Source organism: Rhizopus delemar, genomic scaffold, assembly GCF_000149305.1.
Source record: "Rhizopus delemar RA 99-880 supercont3.2 genomic scaffold, whole genome shotgun sequence".
Lineage (NCBI taxonomy): Eukaryota > Fungi > Mucoromycota > Mucoromycetes > Mucorales > Rhizopodaceae > Rhizopus > Rhizopus delemar.
Window position 1 is genome coordinate 2,418,134 of NW_027137828.1, and position 21,229 is coordinate 2,439,362.

The 21,229-nt window shown below is 34.9% G+C and overlaps 6 protein-coding genes across 6 annotated transcripts; 3 read left to right on the plus strand and 3 right to left on the minus strand.

Moving 5' to 3' along the window:
• Positions 1-933: 933 nt before the first annotated feature.
• On the minus strand, positions 934-1,781 carry RO3G_03159 (uncharacterized protein; the record flags this gene model as incomplete). The annotated part of the gene is made up of 3 exons (XM_067657750.1): positions 934-942; positions 1,040-1,628; positions 1,738-1,781. The coding sequence occupies 3 exons, from the start codon at positions 1,779-1,781 to the stop codon at positions 934-936; spliced, it is 642 nt and encodes a 213-aa protein (XP_067513851.1).
• Positions 1,782-4,071: 2,290 nt separating this feature from the next.
• RO3G_03160 (uncharacterized protein) lies at positions 4,072-4,923 on the minus strand (the record flags this gene model as incomplete). Its single annotated transcript, XM_067657751.1, has 1 exon — positions 4,072-4,923. One exon carries the CDS (start codon positions 4,921-4,923, stop codon positions 4,072-4,074), a length of 852 nt encoding a protein of 283 aa, XP_067513852.1.
• A 4,945-nt stretch (positions 4,924-9,868) lies between these two features.
• Positions 9,869-11,019, plus strand: RO3G_03161 (uncharacterized protein; the record flags this gene model as incomplete). Its single annotated transcript, XM_067657752.1, has 2 exons — positions 9,869-10,922; positions 11,012-11,019. The coding sequence occupies 2 exons, from the start codon at positions 9,869-9,871 to the stop codon at positions 11,017-11,019; spliced, it is 1,062 nt and encodes a 353-aa protein (XP_067513853.1).
• Positions 11,020-14,187: 3,168 nt separating this feature from the next.
• On the plus strand, positions 14,188-15,473 carry RO3G_03162 (uncharacterized protein; the record flags this gene model as incomplete). Its single annotated transcript, XM_067657753.1, has 3 exons — positions 14,188-14,998; positions 15,055-15,389; positions 15,441-15,473. The coding sequence occupies 3 exons, from the start codon at positions 14,188-14,190 to the stop codon at positions 15,471-15,473; spliced, it is 1,179 nt and encodes a 392-aa protein (XP_067513854.1).
• Positions 15,474-16,521: 1,048 nt separating this feature from the next.
• RO3G_03163 (uncharacterized protein) lies at positions 16,522-17,471 on the minus strand (the record flags this gene model as incomplete). The annotated part of the gene is made up of 3 exons (XM_067657754.1): positions 16,522-16,875; positions 16,932-17,404; positions 17,459-17,471. 3 exons carry the CDS (start codon positions 17,469-17,471, stop codon positions 16,522-16,524), a joined length of 840 nt encoding a protein of 279 aa, XP_067513855.1.
• A 1,855-nt stretch (positions 17,472-19,326) lies between these two features.
• Positions 19,327-20,252, plus strand: RO3G_03164 (uncharacterized protein; the record flags this gene model as incomplete). Its single annotated transcript, XM_067657755.1, has 4 exons — positions 19,327-19,475; positions 19,528-19,570; positions 19,762-19,854; positions 20,022-20,252. 4 exons carry the CDS (start codon positions 19,327-19,329, stop codon positions 20,250-20,252), a joined length of 516 nt encoding a protein of 171 aa, XP_067513856.1.
• Between the last annotated feature and the right edge of the window lie 977 nt (positions 20,253-21,229).

Sequence of the window (21,229 nt, forward strand, 5' to 3'; positions counted from 1 at the left end):
ATTAAATCCTCTGGTATAACGGTATTTTGTATCCAATTTCCACCTTTTTTAATTCAAAAGAGAAAGTTGGTTAGCACAATTATTCTGGCATATTCATGTTGGTATTACAAGCATATTGATAAAAATCTGAACATGGATCAATGTTCATATTGATAGACGATAGAATACTAGAGGCGGTCTCGATACAGGTATCAGTAAAGCATATTTCATTGATCGTTATATTAGAAGTAAAGTTTAAAGGGTATGGTGACATTTAATAACAAGCCAAGAAATAATAAAAGAAAAGGTGTAAATTAAATGTCAGGCTTTTTGCTTTTTTAGGCTTATTACCTCTTATTCGAATGAAAAGGATTTGAATGTGTAACAAAGGCATAAAATTAAAGCGCAGTAATAGTTTCTATTGGCCTATACCTGTACTCGCTTCATCTGTGACACAAGGAACGAGCTATATTTTAATGAGGTCCATTGGTTTAAGCAAGCATTTGCCGAGCATGAAAGCACTTCCGTTGACTGACGCCTACCTTTTTCTATTTAAAAATCAGTAAAAATACTGTTTTTTCAAAATTTTGATAAATATATTTTCACATAGTCAAATATACTGGCTCCTAGATAAGGGTATTACTGCTATTTTGACAGCTATTTTCTAAACTCTGTTTAATCCAAAAAAAAAAAGAGGAAAAAAAGAGGAAAACTCGAAGCAGCCCTAAATTGTCAGCATAAATATTAAAGCATAATTTCATTTTAAACATGAAACTTGCAAAAGAATATTAACGTACGCAGTGACAAATTTATGATTGGTTTATACTACATTGTAAATCAAAATGCTGCCGAAGCGAAGGCTGAAAATGTGGTAAATGCTCTCAGAGCCGCGCTTTATTTTTCATATATATATAATAATAATAAACTTTCAAACCCCTTTCTTCCTTATATCTTTCAAAGTAGCTAATAATAATAATATTCATTTTTTTTTTAGGGGTGGTGTATTTAACTAAAATAGGTTTCGCAAATTTGAAAATCAAGATGTAGGGTGGGCATTTACCACATTGGAAGCCTTCGCTTCGGCAACATTTTGATTGTTAGTCGTTCCTAGAACAATCTCAGTTGCCTCCGCTCCGGCTTCCAATGTGGTAAGGTTCTCCGTAGAAAAAATTGAATTGGTGATTTGTGAGCCCAAAGTGAGTGTTGTAGTTGGTTTGTAATAAAATCTTTCAAAAGTTTGAGTATTTCTACTCCAGTTGGCATGTTGTTTGACGTTTTCAATGGAGTGACCCTTTTCGACTGCTTTGGTGCTAGCTGTTGACCGGACTGAGTGTGGACCGTATTCTTCGGTGTCAATACCAGCTTGTTTCATGATGTCTTTAACCCAATTGGCTACGGTTGTTCCCTTGGCTGAACAAGTCTTTTTAGGGTCTTCAATATAAGCTAAGAATAACTTGTGTTCCACCGGCAAGTTAATTCTTAAAGGCAACGTTCTTTCCAGGAAGATGTGTAGTGTAAATACAGGACAAATGCTTTGATCTTGAACGATGCCAATAGTACATGTTTTCAATTGAGTTTCTTTAGGAAGTCTGAAATAGATTCTGGCACCTGCTAAAGTATCTTGACTATCATATTCCAACCGTGTATCCCTATATTGTATATTGCCTATGTCTGATCTTGGCCTAGGCATGGTAGCAATGCATAGTAGGATAATGGTTTTTTGTTGAAGACTTTTGAGTGAGGTAGCCTGGTTATTACCCAAGTTGGCCTTGATATACTGAATGACCACGTCGACATCCCATGTTTTCAATTTATGATCTGCTGTTACAGGTACTGGTTGGTTACGTTTAGAGCTGAAAAAATCTTGAATCAATGATTGGTAATCAATAGGTTCTTTGTCAGGATGTGTGTGCTTGAAAACTGAAGCAATGGCCGATCGAATAGTATTTAAATGTTGGGTGCTGAACTGCTTGTTATCAGTTAAAAACGCTAAAATGTTGTTGATATTGTATTCTGTAAAATCCAGGTTTTTCTTCTGACGTCAAGCTACCCAAATTTTCCAGCCATTGTCGTATGTCTTTCGCGTGCTTGCTCTTTGAGCGTCTTCTAAGAATCTCATTGTTTCCTCCGATACTCCAGTTGTGTTCTGTGCTTGCCGGATAACAGCCATGCGACTAAAGTTGTCTTTGGATTCAATTGGTAAAATATTGGTTTGCTCAACTTCTTCATCCCCAGTATCATGGGATGCCAAAATTGTGTTGGCCACCATGGAGTTATCAGTACTATTCTCTTGATTTTCTTCCTTTTTATCATTTGCAGTACTGGTGGAATCAGTTTCCACGGAGGGTAAGCATATAGTCCCGTCATTGGCCAATGTTGTAAGAATGCATCCGTTGCTGCTGCTTGTGGGTCTGGTCGTAGACTCCAGTAAGTTGGTAGTTGTGTATTTTGCCTGGTAACAAACATGTCGATGGTCAGAGGCCCCCATCTTTCCATGATGGTCTTGAAAAATTTTCTTGGAATCGTGCTTTCGTATAGAGGTTTCTTGATTCGGGATAATCTGTCCGCTTCCACATTGTTGATCCTCTTGATATGTTGGTATATTACCTGGAGGTTGTAGCTGTTGCACACATCCTGGATCTATACTGCTATATTCTCTAAGTGTACTGATGCTGTGCCACCAGCCTTGGTTGTGTATTTGATGGACGTATTGTTGTCCGTCAGAATCTTGATGGTGGGGTTTCGGAATCTTTCTGCGTGTAACTTCAGCGCAAACAGGATACTCTGTAGTTCTCTTACGTTTATTGACATTTGTGCTTCCTCCTTCGTCCAGAATCCATACGTCTGTATGATCGGTGAGTTTACTCCCCAACCCGTGTCGGAACTGTCCGTCGTGATGGTTATTTGTGGTTTTTTCAAGGCAATCCTCTGTATTGGTAGGCCATTCTTCTTGGTTAGAAATGTCTTCCACCGATTGTTGATCCATATGACAAGGACCTTCTCAATTGTATGCATGCGTTGTCAGACTTCTCGATAGGCTTCTCTGGATGTGGCGTATATGAAGTAATGCCTCTCCTACTACTGGAATCATGGCTGTTATTTTCCCCAGTAGTCCCGCCATCTATCGACATGTCCTGATGGTGGGCGTCATCGCCTGCTTGATTCTTTGCATCAACTTCTGGATCTTTAATTCGGGAACCTTTATTTGCATCTTCTTTGTGTTGAACTCGAAAACCAAGTATTCCTGAACATGAGATGGTGTTAATAGACTCTTTCTTATGTTTATTATGAAGCCTAAGGATTCTAAGTGAGTTATTACCCTTTGGGTCGTTTTTTGAAGATCTCGAGGGCTTTGTGATAAAATGCAAATATCGTCCAAGTAATAGACCATTCTTATGCCTTGTTTTCTTAAAGGCTCTATGGCATACCGAAGTATTTTGGAAAAAATCCTTGGAGCGACATTTAGTCCAAAGTTGAGAGCTTTGTACTGGTAAATTGTGCCGAGGTTTTCGAATACTAAGAAGGGCCTTGAATTTGGATGGATTGGTAATACGGTGTATGCGTCTTGTAAGTCGAGTTTTACCATGAAATCGTTTGGTTCGATGAGGTCTCTCAGAGCTGGTACCCCTTCCATCTTGAAATGTTCCACCTGAATAGATTGGTTTATTCTGCGACAGTCCAGAATGGGTCTCCTCTTGGTTGCTTCTTGAAGGGTGAAAAATCTTGAAAGGTAGCCTCTTGCTATTGGGTCTGTACACTTTTCTATTATTTCTGCAGTTAGAAATTTGTTTATTGCAATATTTATTTCCTTTTGTTCTTCTGCTGGAACAGATCTTCTTGGTGAATAACATGGCTTTGGAATTGATGTAAACTGAATCTGATATCCTTCTCTTATCAGTTTCAATGGCCATGGGTGTTGTATCAGTTTCTTCCAATTGTGGTAAAAATTGGTCAGACGGCCCCCGGGAAGGATGCCATCTGCTGGAATTGAGTAGTTCTGTTGAATAGGAGGTTGTGGTGTATGTTGAGGCTGTGGCTGTGGTGGTTTCAGTGGTTGTAGTGCTGGTGATGTTGGTCGATGCAACGGTGAAGTTATTGCTGTTGATTGTTGTCGGTGGAAGTGTTGGGATTGTTGATTGGAGAGGCGAAGCGGTTCCCACGTCCGTTCCCTCTCTGGTGAAAATTCCCACCGAAAGGTCTTGAGATAAATTTGGTGTAACCTCTGTTTGCTCCCCTATATCCTCCTCTTCCATAAGGACGTCCATGTTGCTGATTGTTGTTGGTGTTGTTGTAGAGTAAACGTTGTTGGAATCTTGCTTGGTGGAGGTCTGTCATAAATTCTTGGTCAAAGGTGTTTTCTGCTCTATCCTCTTCAGGGAACTTTCCCTTGTATTGCATGCTGGCTGGTAATTTAAGGGCTTTTGTGGCATAGTCTCTAGCATCATTGTCTTGGAACTTAGCCTGTCCAAACCCGAACATTGCAAGCTTGGCAGCTTGATCAATGATTCCATCGAAGATCTCTTTATCTTCGGGATTCTCGAATTGAATTTTTCCTTGTAAATACCGAAGTTGTTCATAGATTTCTGTCGTTGCTCTTGCTTGTATTCTAGTGTTCTCTGAGTATTTATAGATAGAGGTGACAACTTGGTGGGTGTCTGTTTTCCACTTCTTAAGTTCAGGAATAATTTCCTTGTTGATTTGATGTTGCTTGTTCCAGTTGTCGTTTCTGTACCTGGCGGACTGTTTTTTAAATCTTGTAAACTCTTCTTTGTGTTCATATGTTGGCGTGCTATCCAGATACTCTGATATTTCCAGTGGTAATTCTGAACCATATCGTTCTTCGTCTTTCCTGATTCGTTCTTCGATTTGTAGTCTTTTGAAAAGTTCAAGTGCGTCTGCTGCAGTGAGAAATCTTTCTGGTTCATTGTCATTGATATCACCCATAATTTATTCCATGGTGCGCGGCTTTGAAAGATATAAGGAAGAAAGGGGTTTGAAAGTTTATTATTATTATAAATATATGAAAAATAAAGCGCGGCTCTGAGAGCATTTACCACATTGGAAGCCGGAGCGGAGGCAACTGAGATTGTTCTAGGAACGACTAACAATTTTGTATTTGTATAAATAGCATTAATGTCAGAATTGTGTTTACAAACTGTATTTACATGGAAGCGGAAAATATAAGACGACACATAGTATAGTATAATACTTCCAATCCTTTTTTTTTTGTGTATGAGGATTTTATTCAGATGCCCCATTTTAGCTAGCCATCATAAGAAGAATTTTTGATAATAGGGCTTAAACCGACGAACAAACAAACAGAAAACGACCATGGAGATTGGAGCTAGTGCTATCACACGAAAGGCCAATCTAGCAGAAGAACTTGACCACTTCGCTAGGGGAATTTGCTCCCAGTGCATCCAATTCCAAATGACACTTTTTTGAATTGTGGGGCGGCTTCTCAAACCTCGAAAGGGGGTTTTGAAATCCCAATTGACGATTTTTAAAATTCCCAAAGGGCAAAAATTTGTCTACCCAATGACAGTTTTATGATACTCAATTGAGGGAGTAAGTTGCTTTTAAGTGGCTGATCATTCGTTGTTTTCTATTTAAACCATCTTGAAAACACGAAATGAGTAATAAATTCTTTTACGAAGATGGTCCAGGCGAGATTTTAGTTGAAAGTGGAGCTGAGGCGATCCATTTAACACTGAAGTGCTCATAACTTTAACACGATACCAAAAGGCACGAATAATGTACGAGCTTGGCTCTGCAGGATTGCAACTCGATACCGTAATGGAAGATGTAAAAAAAAAAAAGAAAAAAAAAACGTTACTGTAAAGTGTAATGTTTTCTAGAAAACATAATGTTTATTCAAACAATCAAAAATCTCTATTCCTTTATTATCTTGGAATGAATCTCATGTGTTCTGCAACATATGCTAGACATGCTGGAATTGCTGAGCGTACTGCACAGAAATGAGCAAAAAGACTCAAAGAAGATCCTGAATGGGGACATCAATATTCATTTCGTCCTTTCACTTCACTTAACACCAGGAGTAACAAGCTCGCTGCTATAGATAAAGTTTTTTATTGGCTTACAATTCGTACAATCCAATCTACAAAAGTTTTTGCATTTGATAAGGGTCCTCTTGTATCAGACTTCAAAGCCAAATATTACTTATTTATCTCTTGGGATGACAAGCTGGTTTTTTTCACTGTAGTAAAATGATTCCATGATCCCAAATCTAACCTACTATCAATTTGCTTGCTTGATCCTTTTTTTGTTCTCGCAACCAATCGCAATTTGATTAGTAATGTTATATATTCTCTCCTTTTGAATGTACCTTTTCAAGATTTGAAAATCTGCTACGATGGGTAATTCTGTCCAACCAACCTGCCGGCACAGACCTTTGTTGAAAAGGCCAGTATAGTGCACAAGCATTTGTCCAAACCCATGAGGCAAGGGAATGCAAGGTCAGTCAAGCAGTCTGGCACCTTAATGTTGTTCTTTTCATCCATACTTTACAAGGAAAATATGAAACCTCTAAAAAACAACACGCCGTCGGTAGTAATCAAATATTCTGTTGAGAGAAATATAGACAAGATAGCCAGTCATTACAGCGATTCATTAAAAAGATAAAAGAAAGGTAGGAAAAGAAATTACGTGTTAGAATGTTTTTGTAACTCAGAAAATGCCCAAAATCGGAGGATATATAATTCGCCGATTTATAGGTTTCCTCTATGTATCACTGCAAATTTTGCATACCATTAATATTTAGCTATGCGCTCTTATGTTCAGCTATGTTAAAATCTGGGGTAGAATGAGTATTTTGGCCTACGTCAATATCGGCATCCTTTCCGGACCTAAAATTTTATCATAAATTCTGAGTCTCTGTAGGGTGTTGACATTGACGAAAGAGACGATTCCCAGTTCTAGGCAGATTTAAACAGACCTAGTTGTCATTGTGTGAAGACATCTCTCTTGTTAGCTGCTTTTCATAATCTATTCTACACCAGGAATAATTTGGTAACCAATCATACCTTTTAAAATATCTCTTTATTCGTCTTTTTGCTCTTTTATAAATCACTCATATTCCTTGTATACTGTTGTATTGACCACTCATATGGCTTTATATACTTCCTTATCAACTACTCATACTGCTTTATATATACAAAAAAATTAGGATCTGTCTTATAAAAAATAGCACCTTTTTTTAATTTAAATAAAATAACAAAATATAGTATTTCTTTGCTTGCAGCATTTTAAAAGTGTACTTGACTTACCTAATGTCATCAAAGTAGCAGCATCTAATCTAAAAACACACCAATTAACCTCGTGGAACTCAAAAAGCTTTCAAAAAAAAAAAAAAAAACCTTTACCACCTCACTGGAACCTGGAACGGAGACAACAAGGATTGGAACAAGTGTGCCTTCCAATTAATATTTGATATACTAGTGTGAAATCTTTATATTTCAGGGTTTAGATAGGATTGAGGTAAGTCGTTAATATAATATATTGATATTTGAATAAGGTATTGGATGTAATTTGCATCCAAAAAAGTAAAATTGAATAGATGTATGTTTGGGTGTAAGTGACCACCAGATCTTATTAAGTTGATCAGACTTGAATTGAATAAAAAGAATAAAGGTAAAGTAAAGATAAAATAAAAGGGATCTACAATGAAATATAAGTTTCAAGGGATTATTGGTTCTTCCTATTTATACAAATAAAATAAAGAGATAATTGGATTCAAAGGATATTTATTGTGATAAAGTAAGGTAATGTAAAAATAATAGGTAAGATAATAGGATGAGATAATAATAGTGATTGAAATATTTATAAAAAGATACTGATATTTATATGTTTTTGATTTTCATACTTTTATGCTGTTTTTGGTTTTTCTTTTGTTTTCTTCTTTTTTTGTTGTCCCTGAATTCCTTTGCTATTGAGATAGCATCTCCCCTATAACCATAGGGTTTTCCTTTTTCGTGTTTCGCGTTACACTAGAATTTGAAAAACTTTGGTATAATTTCGAAACAATTACAATAACTAAAGAACTTTTTTTTATAAGGGAGGTCGTTTATGGCACCCGGATTTTATTGGTTATAAATCTTATTATGATTTTTCTGTCCTACAGTGTTTTTGGGTTTTTCTATCTTCGTTTTATGTCCAGTGGACTTGATAGTTGGGATATACAATATTTACAAATGGTGAACTAAACTACATTGGGAATGATTATTCTACAGAAGGGAAACGGACCAACATTTTTTTTCAGTAAATTTTTTTGCGATCAATGCCAAAGAAAAAACCGAGTGAAAAATTACAGAGACCAAGCTGGAAACACAGTATGAGCTAGATGTACCACGAAGATCTTGTCCTTCGCCATGTTTCGAACCAGCAGCCATCTGTGTGCCAATTCGACACCCGCCACTGGCGATTGAGAAATGGTATAGTAGGTGGAGTGCGCCTTGGGGTAGATGTTGCCGATGTCATCAGGATGATGAGTAGAAGAGGTGTGCTTATAAGTTGTGCTGAGCTGAAGATTGATGAAGACCAGTTTTTTGGTCCTTAACTTTATTTTTATAAAACAAAACCTTAATTCCATTTTTGGATTATTGTAACAAACAAATACTTATTGTCTCGATCCTTTGTGTTCACGTTCATTTAAATTTATATATAATATTTATTGTATATTTTAACTGAACAATCCCTAATTACTACGTTTATTCTATTACTACTCGTGAAGAAGTTTATTGACTTAATCTGAAGGAAGATATTATTTTTGACGAATATACTACAATAATATACTCAGAAGGAATTGGTGGAATTATTACTATATTCAAATCAATCACTACGTGCGGCTGTAGAGCAACAAGAATACATATCGATAACAGTAGTTTTATAATCACTAAGTACCAATTGTCTCACAATAACCTGTCAAGACTTTTCTAGAGGAAACCCAAGCAACCAGAGGGACTTCAATCAACCAATAGAAATAGAATATAACCTTCCATTCAGGTACCGACCAAACAAACGAAAGTTCAAACAAACGAAAGTTCAAACCAACAATACCAAATCGGGAAAGGAAAAAGGCGCGTTTATGTCAACTGTACTTTAGGCATAAGCAAAGAATGCAAAAATTAAAGAATGAACCTTATCCCTTAGACAATATTTGAATATTCATTTGCATAAATAGTATTCACACCTTCATTAAATAAATCATTATCTTTAACCTTTAAATTATTTTATTTATTGTATATTAAGTCAAGTCTTGAAGAACTAGTTGACTTACCTGCTAATACTGTCTATATTTGTCTGATAATATCTGTTGGTACTTTTCACAAACCAAAGAACAGAAATAACTGACAATAAAATTAAAAAATGTAAGGATCTTAAAGTCCGATCTGATCCAATGATGGCTTCATCAAAGGATAATACTTTTACATGAAACAAGAATGGCTTTAGCCGCAGCCATTACATTCAATAATTAAACATCTGACTAAAACACAGAGCTCTTATGAATTTGTATAAATAGCCTTTATTAATTAAACAATAAACAATATTGAATTTTACAATCATTACTCTTTCCTGACTCTTTTCTGACTTTTAAACCCTTGAATATTACAAAAAATTCGTACCATTTCAGGAGTATAAAATAAAGATTTTTAGCCTTATAAACCTATGGATTTAGCAAGACGCAGTGTTATTTTTTAATTCATTTTGTTTACATATCACTATGCCAACACAACCAAAAACACTAAAGAGAAGACTCCCCAGTGAAATTAACTGGTTGCGCAAAAATTACAATGATAATTGCTTTCTTGATTTTTTTAACTTCTTTTTAACCTATGGCAAAAGAAGAGCAAAAATTAGATTTCAGGAAACAATGAAATTTATGGAAGAAGATGACCAGAAGTCAAGGATATTTCAGAATTACAATAATTGGTGCAAATATAAAGAAACCAAAAATTATTGGACTCAAAGAGAGCAAGAGCGTCAAAAGGATCAAGAGGATCAAGAAACCCAAGAACGTCAAAAAGATGACCAAAATAATCAGTCATCCTTGGTGTCCACCAGCAGCTCCACCCCCACTTCCTCTTCCTCAGCCACTAGAAGGGAATCAATAGAAAGTATCAGCTTGGATGAAGCCAAAGATCTCATATTGCCTAGATTATTGCCTTGTGATACAGCCAGCATGAAAGATTCACTTGACATCACAACATCTTTGGCCCGTTTTCAAGCTCATGTGTTTAATTCCCTAACACCTACTTCTTTGTTGACTTTCGAGACTCACCTGCAGCATCTTCTTGCCATGTCAAACATCTTGATTGTAGGAAAGAACAAAAACCATCCAGACTTGGATGAGTTTGTCTCTTCAAATATGAAAGATATTCGTAAAAGTTTGTGCGAATCCGTAGATTTTTGTATCATGCAGCAAAAATTCCCATACGATATTATGTCGGATATCATTAATATTGTTAATGATATCAATTGTGGACTATTGTCGAAACTGAATGCTGTTGGTAAGATCCTAGCCAAGATTAATGATGATATGGACCCAGTAGTAATAAGGTTGTTACTTTGTGTGAAATCCATGATCGAAATACTTCCTTCAGATTCACAGAAGAAAGCTGTTTTGGAGTTTCAAGTATCGACAAGATACTTGCAACCATTACTTCAAACGCTTTTTGATGAAGACGACATATTATTCAAGTGGACGAATGAAGCTCCATTCAACGATGCAGACAACGATCTCCAAGATCGCCCTGATGGATGCATCGAAAACGATGACTTCACGATCGGTTACTTGGAGGTAAAGCCGATTGATAAAGCAAAAGACCATAAGAAGATCAACAGGGATCTATATCGTTTGGGTGTGTTTTCCAAGGCCGCGACAACAAAGTACAAGCTGAAGCACACCTTTCAAGTAATGGCAGTTGGTAAAGTTTACTATATAAATATTGGCGTTCCACGATAAATTTGTATACTAAATCTTAACATTAGGAACAAATCTCCAATTTCATATTAGCGAATTAAAGAGTAACGTGCTGACAATGGTAGAATTGGATCATTTCCGTCTCCCACTATCGATGGACGAACTTCCGCAACTTATACCATACCTACACCGACTGTATAATGTCGTAGCAACAATTTATAGCTGTTGCTATAAGCAAAAGAAATTGAATGGGATATGCCGCCTGGCAGTTCTTTGGAGCCTCGGGTGATTAAGGCAATTACTGTAAAAACAAGTGATAGAACACGCAAGAATTACCTGTATCACCCCTATCACTAAACATCCTATTCAAATAAATTACCTTAATTAAGGAAAGTTTTATCGTTTTGTTTGTATAACTAGACTGATTTAGCAAAGGCTTGAAAATAGATGAGAAATTAACAATTATTGATTACACATCAGCTGGATAAACAGTACACGGAGTAGAATGTTTATTTTATTCAAAAGATAAAAAGAAAAAAATCAAATCTGAATTATTATATTATAGAAAGAAAAAAAACAGACTACTAATTATAATATAGAGGGAACAAGCTAACAGAACAACAAATAACATACCTAGAATAAAAAAAGGTCAGTAAACCGTCTATTTCTAGTGTCAATAGCATCAAGTTTCTACTGGAGTTAGGCAAAGCACGGAGACTTTGCGTGTCGGTTCAAAACTCAATAAAAATGTGGTGGAGGTTCAGCTACAAGGCTTAGGCTGTCGCAGATGACCAGCGTGTCCGTTCGCCTACTGTCTTAGCATACCTGCCTATTGACCGTTTCACTGAGTAAGTTATAAAACTCACCTTGAATCATCAAGCAATTGCAAAGTTGCTGCTAAAAAAATGAAAAAGAAAAAAATTTGTCCTCATTCTTTCATAGTGCGCGATAACGTAAGCCATCGCCTCTTACATATTCATGTGACTGGTTAGTGAATGTGCGTTGGAGAAAATTAAACAGTCCCTTGCTGGCGCTTAAGGTTACACAAGACATCCTCTTTTTGGAAACGTTTTTGGAACGTGGATATTCCGTTGGTTATCAGAACTCCATGGTACCGACTACTTCATAGGAAGTTTTCCGATGCTGAACGAGTGTAGGCCTTAGTGCCCAACATCTGTGACTCACGTTGTCGTTTGTGTAGAGCCTTTCTACACCTGAAAACTCAGATCACTTCCTGTTTCGTTGTCCGAGCAAATTGATCATTTGGCGGCTACTCTGGAAACAATTTTTTGGTGTTCCTGACGTGCCGCTGTTAGATATAGCCAACGCTCTGTATAATTTGATCTTTCCTTGTCAAAAATCTCGACTCATTCAAAATGATAGTATAATCGGTATCTGGAAGGCACATTGGTGTTTTATTTTTGATAACAGCCCTTTTGATCCAATGATTATCTATCAGCAAATTACGATACTCATCACATCCATGCGATCTGATGCAGTACCCTCTGCAATATAATTTCTGTCTTCATTATTTAATTTACAAGTTTTCCTTTCTGTATAAGAGTTCAACGCTGTTTAACAGGTGACTTTTAAATATTATATCTATTTATTAATAAACTTGGTCTAGAGCCCCTACAAAAAAATATTTAAATATATATGTATATATTTGTATGCAGAAACACGACTTTTTTCAAGTATGCATCAAAATGTTAGATAAATTAGATTGTGTTTATTCGTATCATCAATCACTAAACAGCTTTTTATCAAGAAGACCGCGAGTTTCTTTTTTTTAGCAGATCCCACAAAATTTAATGTGTCTTGATTGCTTAAATAGGGTATCTTCATAAGGCTGTATAGTATAATATATGTATATATATTTGTCAAAGTCGGGAAGTTTTAAACATACTGCTGGATGATATTGCACTTTTTCAATAAAGCAAATTCAGAATACCGAACTACATTAAACGATGATTTTACGCGAAGCAAAGACTAATTCTCTTTTTTCGTAAGTTTACAAAGTAAAGCATTTGATGGCTTTCCTTGGTTTACATCTCTTTTTTGCCTGGTTTTACGAGCTTTACTAAAAACTATATAATAATTTACAAACTAAAGGAAAAGTACGGTTACTTTATTTAAAAGTAGTGTAAGTGCATTTAATTGAATCATTTGAATACAGGGCTCGAAGTCAGATGCATAGAAATAAGCTTTCTGTTTATTCTTTGAAGGACTTTGTGTGACTTGCCGTTACCAAGTTTATAAAGCGAGCTTGAAAATAGAACCGTTGTTTAGATTTCCACACTAATTCAAATAAATATTCTCTCTTCAATTACTACAACATGGTTAAACCACTTGACGCGATCGAGGTAAAAAAAAAAGGGGGAGAGAAAGCACATTTGATGAGAAATCTCAACAGCAACTTAAAAAGGAAATCTTTACACTTAAAACTGAAAACATAACGTTTCAACAAGAGAGAATAAAGACAGAGAACCACCTTTCAGTAACTCAAGGTAATCGAATTTATACAAGTATTTTCTTATTGCTTACTGTGCTTAATTTCAAGCTATAATGAAATTTAGAAAATGGAGAGAATAGTTTTGAAAGTCAAAACTCCACTGTAACCACACAAGATATACCACATGAATACTTTGATCTAATTGCTGTATTGGCACATGAGAGGTAAATGGATATAAAAACAGTATTATCATGATCTCATTTTCAAAAAGTGACGAATCTTTAGAAGCGCTTGCAACACGGATCAACGACATTTTGACACCTTTTGAAAAAAACGACAAAGGTTAAAACAGAATACATAAGAAAAAGGACGATTATTTATATATAAAAATAGCCATTGAATCATTCAAAGAATCAATAAAAGAAATAATCAAAGCAACTGCTTACCAAGAAAGATACGGTTTAGGAGATGTTGTATTGTTAATAGAAGATGCTCCTCCAACAATACCAGAAGTAAAATATAGATAACGAATGATAGAATGTATATTCAAAAGGTTTTTCTAGAGGTTTTCTTTTTATCGGTGGCAAGCGCATGACACAACAACTTTTCCTTTTGATCTGCAGCAAGCAGCTGCAAAGAAAAGAGATAGTAGGAAACAGGTGTGTGGGAGTATAAAGTATGGTTATTTGAACGAGAACTAATATATTATTACAAGTTTTCTAGTAGTGTGACAAAAACATTTCAAAGCTTAGATAATCAGAAACAACTAGAACTACTACATACCAACCGGGAAACTAGACTGAAGCCAATACATAGAATGACGAGTGAGATATTTGTATCTGAGGTACCAGAGCTGTTCACTCCTTTTGAGAAGACAGGTTACATGACAATAGCACCTATTGTTAGCGTAAAACGCGAACCTATCGCTACAAATTTCACTACTCTCTTACATAGCGGCTTGGATGACTCAATTGATTTAAAGCAACGGTTTTTTAATAGTCTATCAACACAATTTAAAAAGAAAAGAGGGTATAAACTCGATGTAGATATACAAAAGTCGTTGAAAGAAAACAGACCCGACCAACTCGATTTATTGAGGATGAAGCTTCTTGCTTTCCATGAAGATGTAAGACCAGCTTATTATGGAACTTGTTCAAAAACTAGCAATGTTGTTACTGGTAGAAGGCCATTTGCAAAGGATAGGCTCCTGTTAAACTATGAGGTTGATAGTGAACCTGAATGGGATCATGATGTAGATGCTGATGATGTTTATGACCTGGTGTCTTCTCCCAATGATGTATACGGTCTATTGTCATCAGACGAGGATTTAAGTGGATGGGAAAGTGGTTTAGAGGAACAGATAGTTCATATGGAGGAAACAAGAGGAGACGAGGATACAATTATGGATAGATGGATTGTGCCAGATGGATATATTACAGATAACGAAGGAGTTCGTATAGAAACAGCACCATCAAAAAAGCGACATGTTGTCAGTCGTCCTGCAAAATGGCCAGTGTTAACCAATAAACATTTTCCAATGAAGCCTATCATCCTTGGGCCCTCTTTTGAATCAACCAACGAACCTGCAAACCACCCCCTAAGTGATTTTAGACTTCACATGCTCGATGGTACGTTTATTAAATGATCAATTTGTGCTATTTATGTACTAATACAACATAAATAGGTCAACCAACCCAAGGTTGTCCCATTTTTGAAGACCATGTGTTTGTTGAAACTAAGGAAAATGAAGATACAAAGGATATGACTAGTTCATTGCCACTGGTTGCTATTTATGAGGCTGATAAAGCTAAGCCTTTGCTCTACGAAAAGGAAGTTGATAAGCTGTCTAATGTGGATCGTTCCCAATTAATTCAAGTCATTTTGGAGAATAAATCAAAAACACTAATGGGGATTATGAATGCTATCAGATCGAAAAAAATTCTTTGTGATTACACACCAGCCCAATTGCAAGCCATTGTTCATGATGTTGCAGTTCAAGAAGTTAGAGGCAATAGCAAGGTACATTCGCATAAAGATACTTTTTATTCGATGCTCACATGTTCAATATAGGAATATGTATGGTTCCTTAGGGAAGACGAATAAAGGTATAGCTAAAAAAAAATTCTTGTATTTTATTGAATTGATTATTTGAAGATATTACTTGTTTATAATAATAAAGATATATATATAATGGCATCTTACTACATGACAATATAATAATAGATTTGCTTATAAAAAAATTGTTTTTAATTTATACAACTATGATTCAAAGAATACAGAAAACGAGAGGTTCTTTAAAGTACCTTGTATTTCTTGAACTAGAGTCCAAAGCAAACATCTTTATAGCTTTCTCAGGCAAGATTCTTAAAGAGTGTTTTATAACTTGCATATAGTTTGTTCTCCACATTCATTAGAACCTATTGTAATCATTTGGATTTCATGGGTTGAACAAGCAATTCCTGAAATCTAAATTTTCCATATCCTTTTAATATGAAGGAACTCTTCATTTTGTTACGGTAAAGGCATAAATATGAATTGTTCAATAAGGATCCGAGTTTACTCTTGCTTTTCATATATTCAAGACATTCATTATCTTTTTTAAAGTTGACTTCATATTTAAATATGTGCAACAATTTTGTAATATTCTGTTCATTTTTATATCATCCATAATCATTAGACTTAAAGAGCGTTGATGATCAATAAAGAACATACTCACTGTTTTATTTATTATTTTAATATGATATATGTTGCTTTTTTTTATTTTCAAATAGTAACAACTCGAATGACAGTTGTAATTATCAAACTTGAAACAAAAAGCTTAATATGATACAGAGAGATATGCTTTACAAGCATGTTATAAATCTAGCTGAGATATTGTAGATCATTCAAATAAAGATTTTTTTTTTGTTGAGGATTTATTGTTTAAGGGATCTGCTATCAAATAACCTTACATTAAAATAAACAAAATAGTAATTCCTTTGTTATTTATTATAGAATATATGATAAATGATAAATAAATATTACAAATGCCGTTATTTCTAATGGTAAAAGGTATGTCATACACAAGTTTGTGTACTTAATAAATATACATATACTAAACACATAGAATAGAAAAGAGGAAGGAACTATGTTGGTCTTTCCACAATAATATTTATGCCCACTTTCCAAGTAAAGCCATGAGACCAGCACCGCAGTACATTGACATAAAGCAAACAAGCTTTCTGCCAAAGGACGCTTTACGGAACTCTTCATTTTGGTTCATTTCTTGACTCATTAATGAGATGTAGGCATTATAGAGTAAGATGCCTGCTGAAAGAGAATCAAGGATTGCACTAGCTAGAATAGCAGAAGAAGAGTTTGGATTGAAGGAGGAATGGATACCTATACCAATAGCACATCCAATCGGCGTCATGACAATATACAGAGCACCCATCAGCAAAGGCTTTTTCCATCCTTTGATTTCCATGTCATTAATTCGCGTTCCTAATGCAACGCCTTCAAAAAACTATAAAAATATTCATTAAAGTTTGAACAAAGTTGTAAGAATGTATAGATGATTACTTGGTGGAAGACAAGGGCGATTAAGAGAGTAACAAATTCATCGTTGCCTGCATTAGATAAAGTGATGCCGATAATGATTGAATGCATGACAATACCAAGTTCCAAAATAACGGTACTAACGTGTTTGAATGCTTCTGGTTCTTCAAACAAACCAGCGCTGTGAACATGCCCTTCATGGTTTTCTGTTGTTCTCATTGTACTACTTGTCAAATTGTAATCATGTGAGCACTGACTTGATTGTTTTTCGGTATCATCTGATAATTGTCTTGATGCTCTTTTAGTACGTAGCCTCTCGATGTTAGAAACAGCTGCGAGTTCTATTAGCTGAAGAACAAAGGAAGCCAGCATACAAAAAACGCCTGCAAACGCAGAATAAGACTGCCAACCAGCACTTAAGCAAGGACTAGAGAAATTTTCTAAAGCTTCTGGAAGCATGTGAACAAAGGCTGTTGCCAAAATGACACCTGTGCCAACTATAAAACATGTTTATGAGTCAATTGAATGTATGCAGCGCATTCACAGCTTACAAAATTTTCCCATGGTTAATATCCAGTCCCTACTACTTCCTTTGGTATAAGGTGATACTTTATGCAATGCAATTGGTGTGAAGATACCTGGTATAATGATTTAGTTTTTTTTTTTTTATATATTTTCTCTTATTCATACCAATTGCACTTGTTGCCAATATAATGAATAGAGCACCAATTCTCAATCCTAGATTATAGTTTGATAGATCCTCTCGTACACATTCATTTGTAGTATTTTCTGGAGAGGATGGAGCTATAAAGTGATTGTTAGTATCAGTTCATGTAAAATTATATAAAGTAACAACCTTCTTGCTGTCCATATACAATATTTAAAGAACAGACAAGTAAGTACAATTTCAATAGATTAAACATTAATGTATTTTATTGCAAGGAAAAAAGAAAGAAAGAAGCTTAATTTAATAGAAATCTTTGTTAAATGACAAATTAATCCCTTGATTGATTTCCAAAAATGTGTACCCAAATAGCTGTCATTTCAAAATCGGAGAATATTATACCCAATTAAATAAAAAAATTTCTGCAGAAATTTTTTAACAAGTCACCTTGTAACCTCAAAGGCACCTCTTTGTCAATCAGGAACCTGTGTTGTTAATGAAGTATGATTACTGTTGCTTGCTTTCAAAATGTTAAACACAATGAAACATAGTAGTTGAATATTCAATTATGATTTTAACTGAAATACAGAATTAAATTTTCTACTCTTTTCTTAATATCAAAGAGACAATGTTTTATATAGTGTATTTTAAAAAGAATGAAAAAAAGCACACGGTTTTTTTTTTGTTTTTTTTTTTTTTTGATTCTCATAAACAAATGTAGTTTAAACAATGTATATTTACTTTTCCTTTCTTTTTTTCTGTTTCATGTTTGTTTCAGGAAGTTTCAAATTAGAAATGCTATTAGTAAAGATCTTGGTTGGATGATGGAGATAGAATCTTTTTTTAAACTTGCATTTGCCCTGGATGTTTTTATGATTAGATTCTCTCACGCAGAAAAAGGATGCTGTGCATGTTAACGCATGTAATTCACGATCAAAAGTATCTGCATTTAATATAAATTGACATCTGCAGTCGTATATATGTAGTGATCCTATACGCTTTCATCCCAAGTACTCTTCATTGTTTGAATTTTTTAAAAAAAAAAAAAAAAAAAAAAAAAAACCTTGTATGCTTTAGGTAACAAAGATTTGGTGAACATTTGCATCTTTTTGATTGCAACATGTCTAGTTTAAAAAGAATTCATTATTTTAACCTGAAACACTAATAACATCTCTTATATCTTTCTTGTTATCTCTGTTTTTGTCATCGTCTTATTTGTTTATTCATCGTTATTCTAAATCCATCTGCTTTTGCTCACCTGCCAATCAGTTTATGATTTTCCCGTTTTACTTTTCTTTTATCAAACAAAAATGTGTCACCACACAACGATAAATGTCCATTGCATAGTTGTGTAACAATTTTGTTTTTTTAAGTGTTCAAATAACCTAATATTTGTCTACAAACTACCCGGAATTCTATCAAAAAAATTATTGTGACAAACAAGAGTACAATGAGTATCACACTGTCTTTATTCATGCCAATCTTTGTTTAGCCGCTTTTAATTAACCTTAACTTTTCCCTTTGTATATGAATGCACAAGAACTTGTATGGTTATTTGAATGCATTTCAAAAATATATTTGCAAAGAAAAAAAAAATGGTTCACATCTTCAATTTCAAATACAAAGAGGATTAAGAGTTTCTTCTTACAGGATAGATTTCAAACTTCAAATTTAATTATTTTCTTCATACAAAAGACAAGTTCTGAGTTCCTTTTTTTTATTTTTTTATTTCTTTTGAACTAAATTATTATTTCCATGGTAACAGCTACTTCACCACCACAAAATATTGTTGAAGCCGTACTTAAAGAAAAGAAGACAGCCAAGGATCCTGAAAATGAAGAAGGCATTTGGGTATTTGGCTATGGTTCACTCATTTGGAAACCTCCCATTCATTATGAATCAAAGTATGTATATCCTTCTTTCTTTGAACATTTCTCAACTCATCTTTTGAAAAAGACAAATTGGTTACATTAAGGGTTATGTTCGTCGCTTTTGGCAGGTAGATTTTTAAACGTATTTTTCAGTTATAGTTAGTTTAATAATGAATAGCATAGTGAAGATCACAGAGGTACACCTGAGAAACCAGGCAGGGTTGTTACTTTAATACCTTATGATGAATGGAAGAATATCGAGAGTGTGGTAGGAAAAAGAAAAAAAAGAATAAATAGAAAGCTAAACGCTTTATAAAAGGAAGGACATGATAAAGTAACCTGGGGTGTAGCATTCAAGATACCTTCAGATGATGCAGAAGCTACTCGTGCCTATTTAGATCATAGAGAAAAGGTAAATAGGATACTTTATATGAAAGATGTTATTCATCATTTAAAAAAAAGAACGGATACACTGCTCATACAGTAGATGTATATAGTTTAGAGGATGACGTTACTCCTGTTGTTAAGAATGTAATAAAAAAGTATTAACTAGAAGAAAGTGCTCATTTCTTTAATTAGGCATTGGTATACATTGGAACAACAGACAATGAAGCCTATGTTGGACCTGCACCTTTAGACCAAATTGCAAAGCAAATTCATGAAACATATGGTCCATCTGGATGGAATGCGGAATATTTGCTTAATCTTGCAAAGGCACTACGTGAAATTTCCCCAGGAGTCAGGGATGATCATGTGTTTGAATTAGAAGGTTTAGTGAAAAAGCTAATTGATGAAAATGTAAATAAATAAATGTGTGTGTGTTTATTGTTACTATAAAACCATGAGTAATACATAAAGTAAATATGAAATAGCAAATGAGATAACAAGACATGCTATCGCTAGAAAAGTAGGACCTTTTTTACGAGTGACTTGGTTATCATGATGAAATGTGTTGTAATTCATACGTTGATTACTTTGATTACCAGAAAAGTGGTTGTGGAGTTTAAGATTTTGACATAATGTGTTGATGCTAGACAGAAGCTTGTTAGATTTAAAGTCCCTTTTCTTTCCTTCTGGCGGTGAATGTAATAGTAATTGTCTTGCTGAATTGAAAAAGTAGCTTTCTGGTTCAAATGAATACCTTCGTTCTATGCAATTTCTACAATTAGCAGGATCTGAGCGAGATGACGTAGGGTGATCAAAGGTACAAGAGGAGTCAAATGAACGTCTGGCAGGTGAAAGTAGAGGGGAGGTTGTATCAAACGAAAGGCGTGATGACGGTGATAACAGTGGTGAATTTATTATCACTTCCAATGAAGGTCGTCTACTATTGGCACCACTAAGTGAATGATGAGGATGAACTGAAAGTTTATTGTCGTCTTGAGGGTGAACATAATGGTTTTCTTGGTCCTCTACATCATCATAACATGTAACAATCGTAGCAATTGTCGTTGAACTCCAAGGTGTGTGAATTGTACTACTCTGTGTACTGCTGCTTCCTCCAGTATTTGCATTGATCACAAGTGAGCCTTGATTAGGGTTCTGTTGTTGTCTTTTCTCTCCAGAAAATAATAAATCCCCTCGAAAGGGAAGACGGCGTAGGTCATCATCGAGTGGAGATTGAAGCCATCTTGGATAGACATGTACTTTATCTGAGAACAATGTACCCACACCATGTAAATAGATGGAGAAATCATGTACAGGCTCCAAAAGGCAGCAAGAGTGTAATTCAGGTAATTCTTTACCGATGACCTGAACAAGACAATAAGGAAAACGAACTGCGTCAT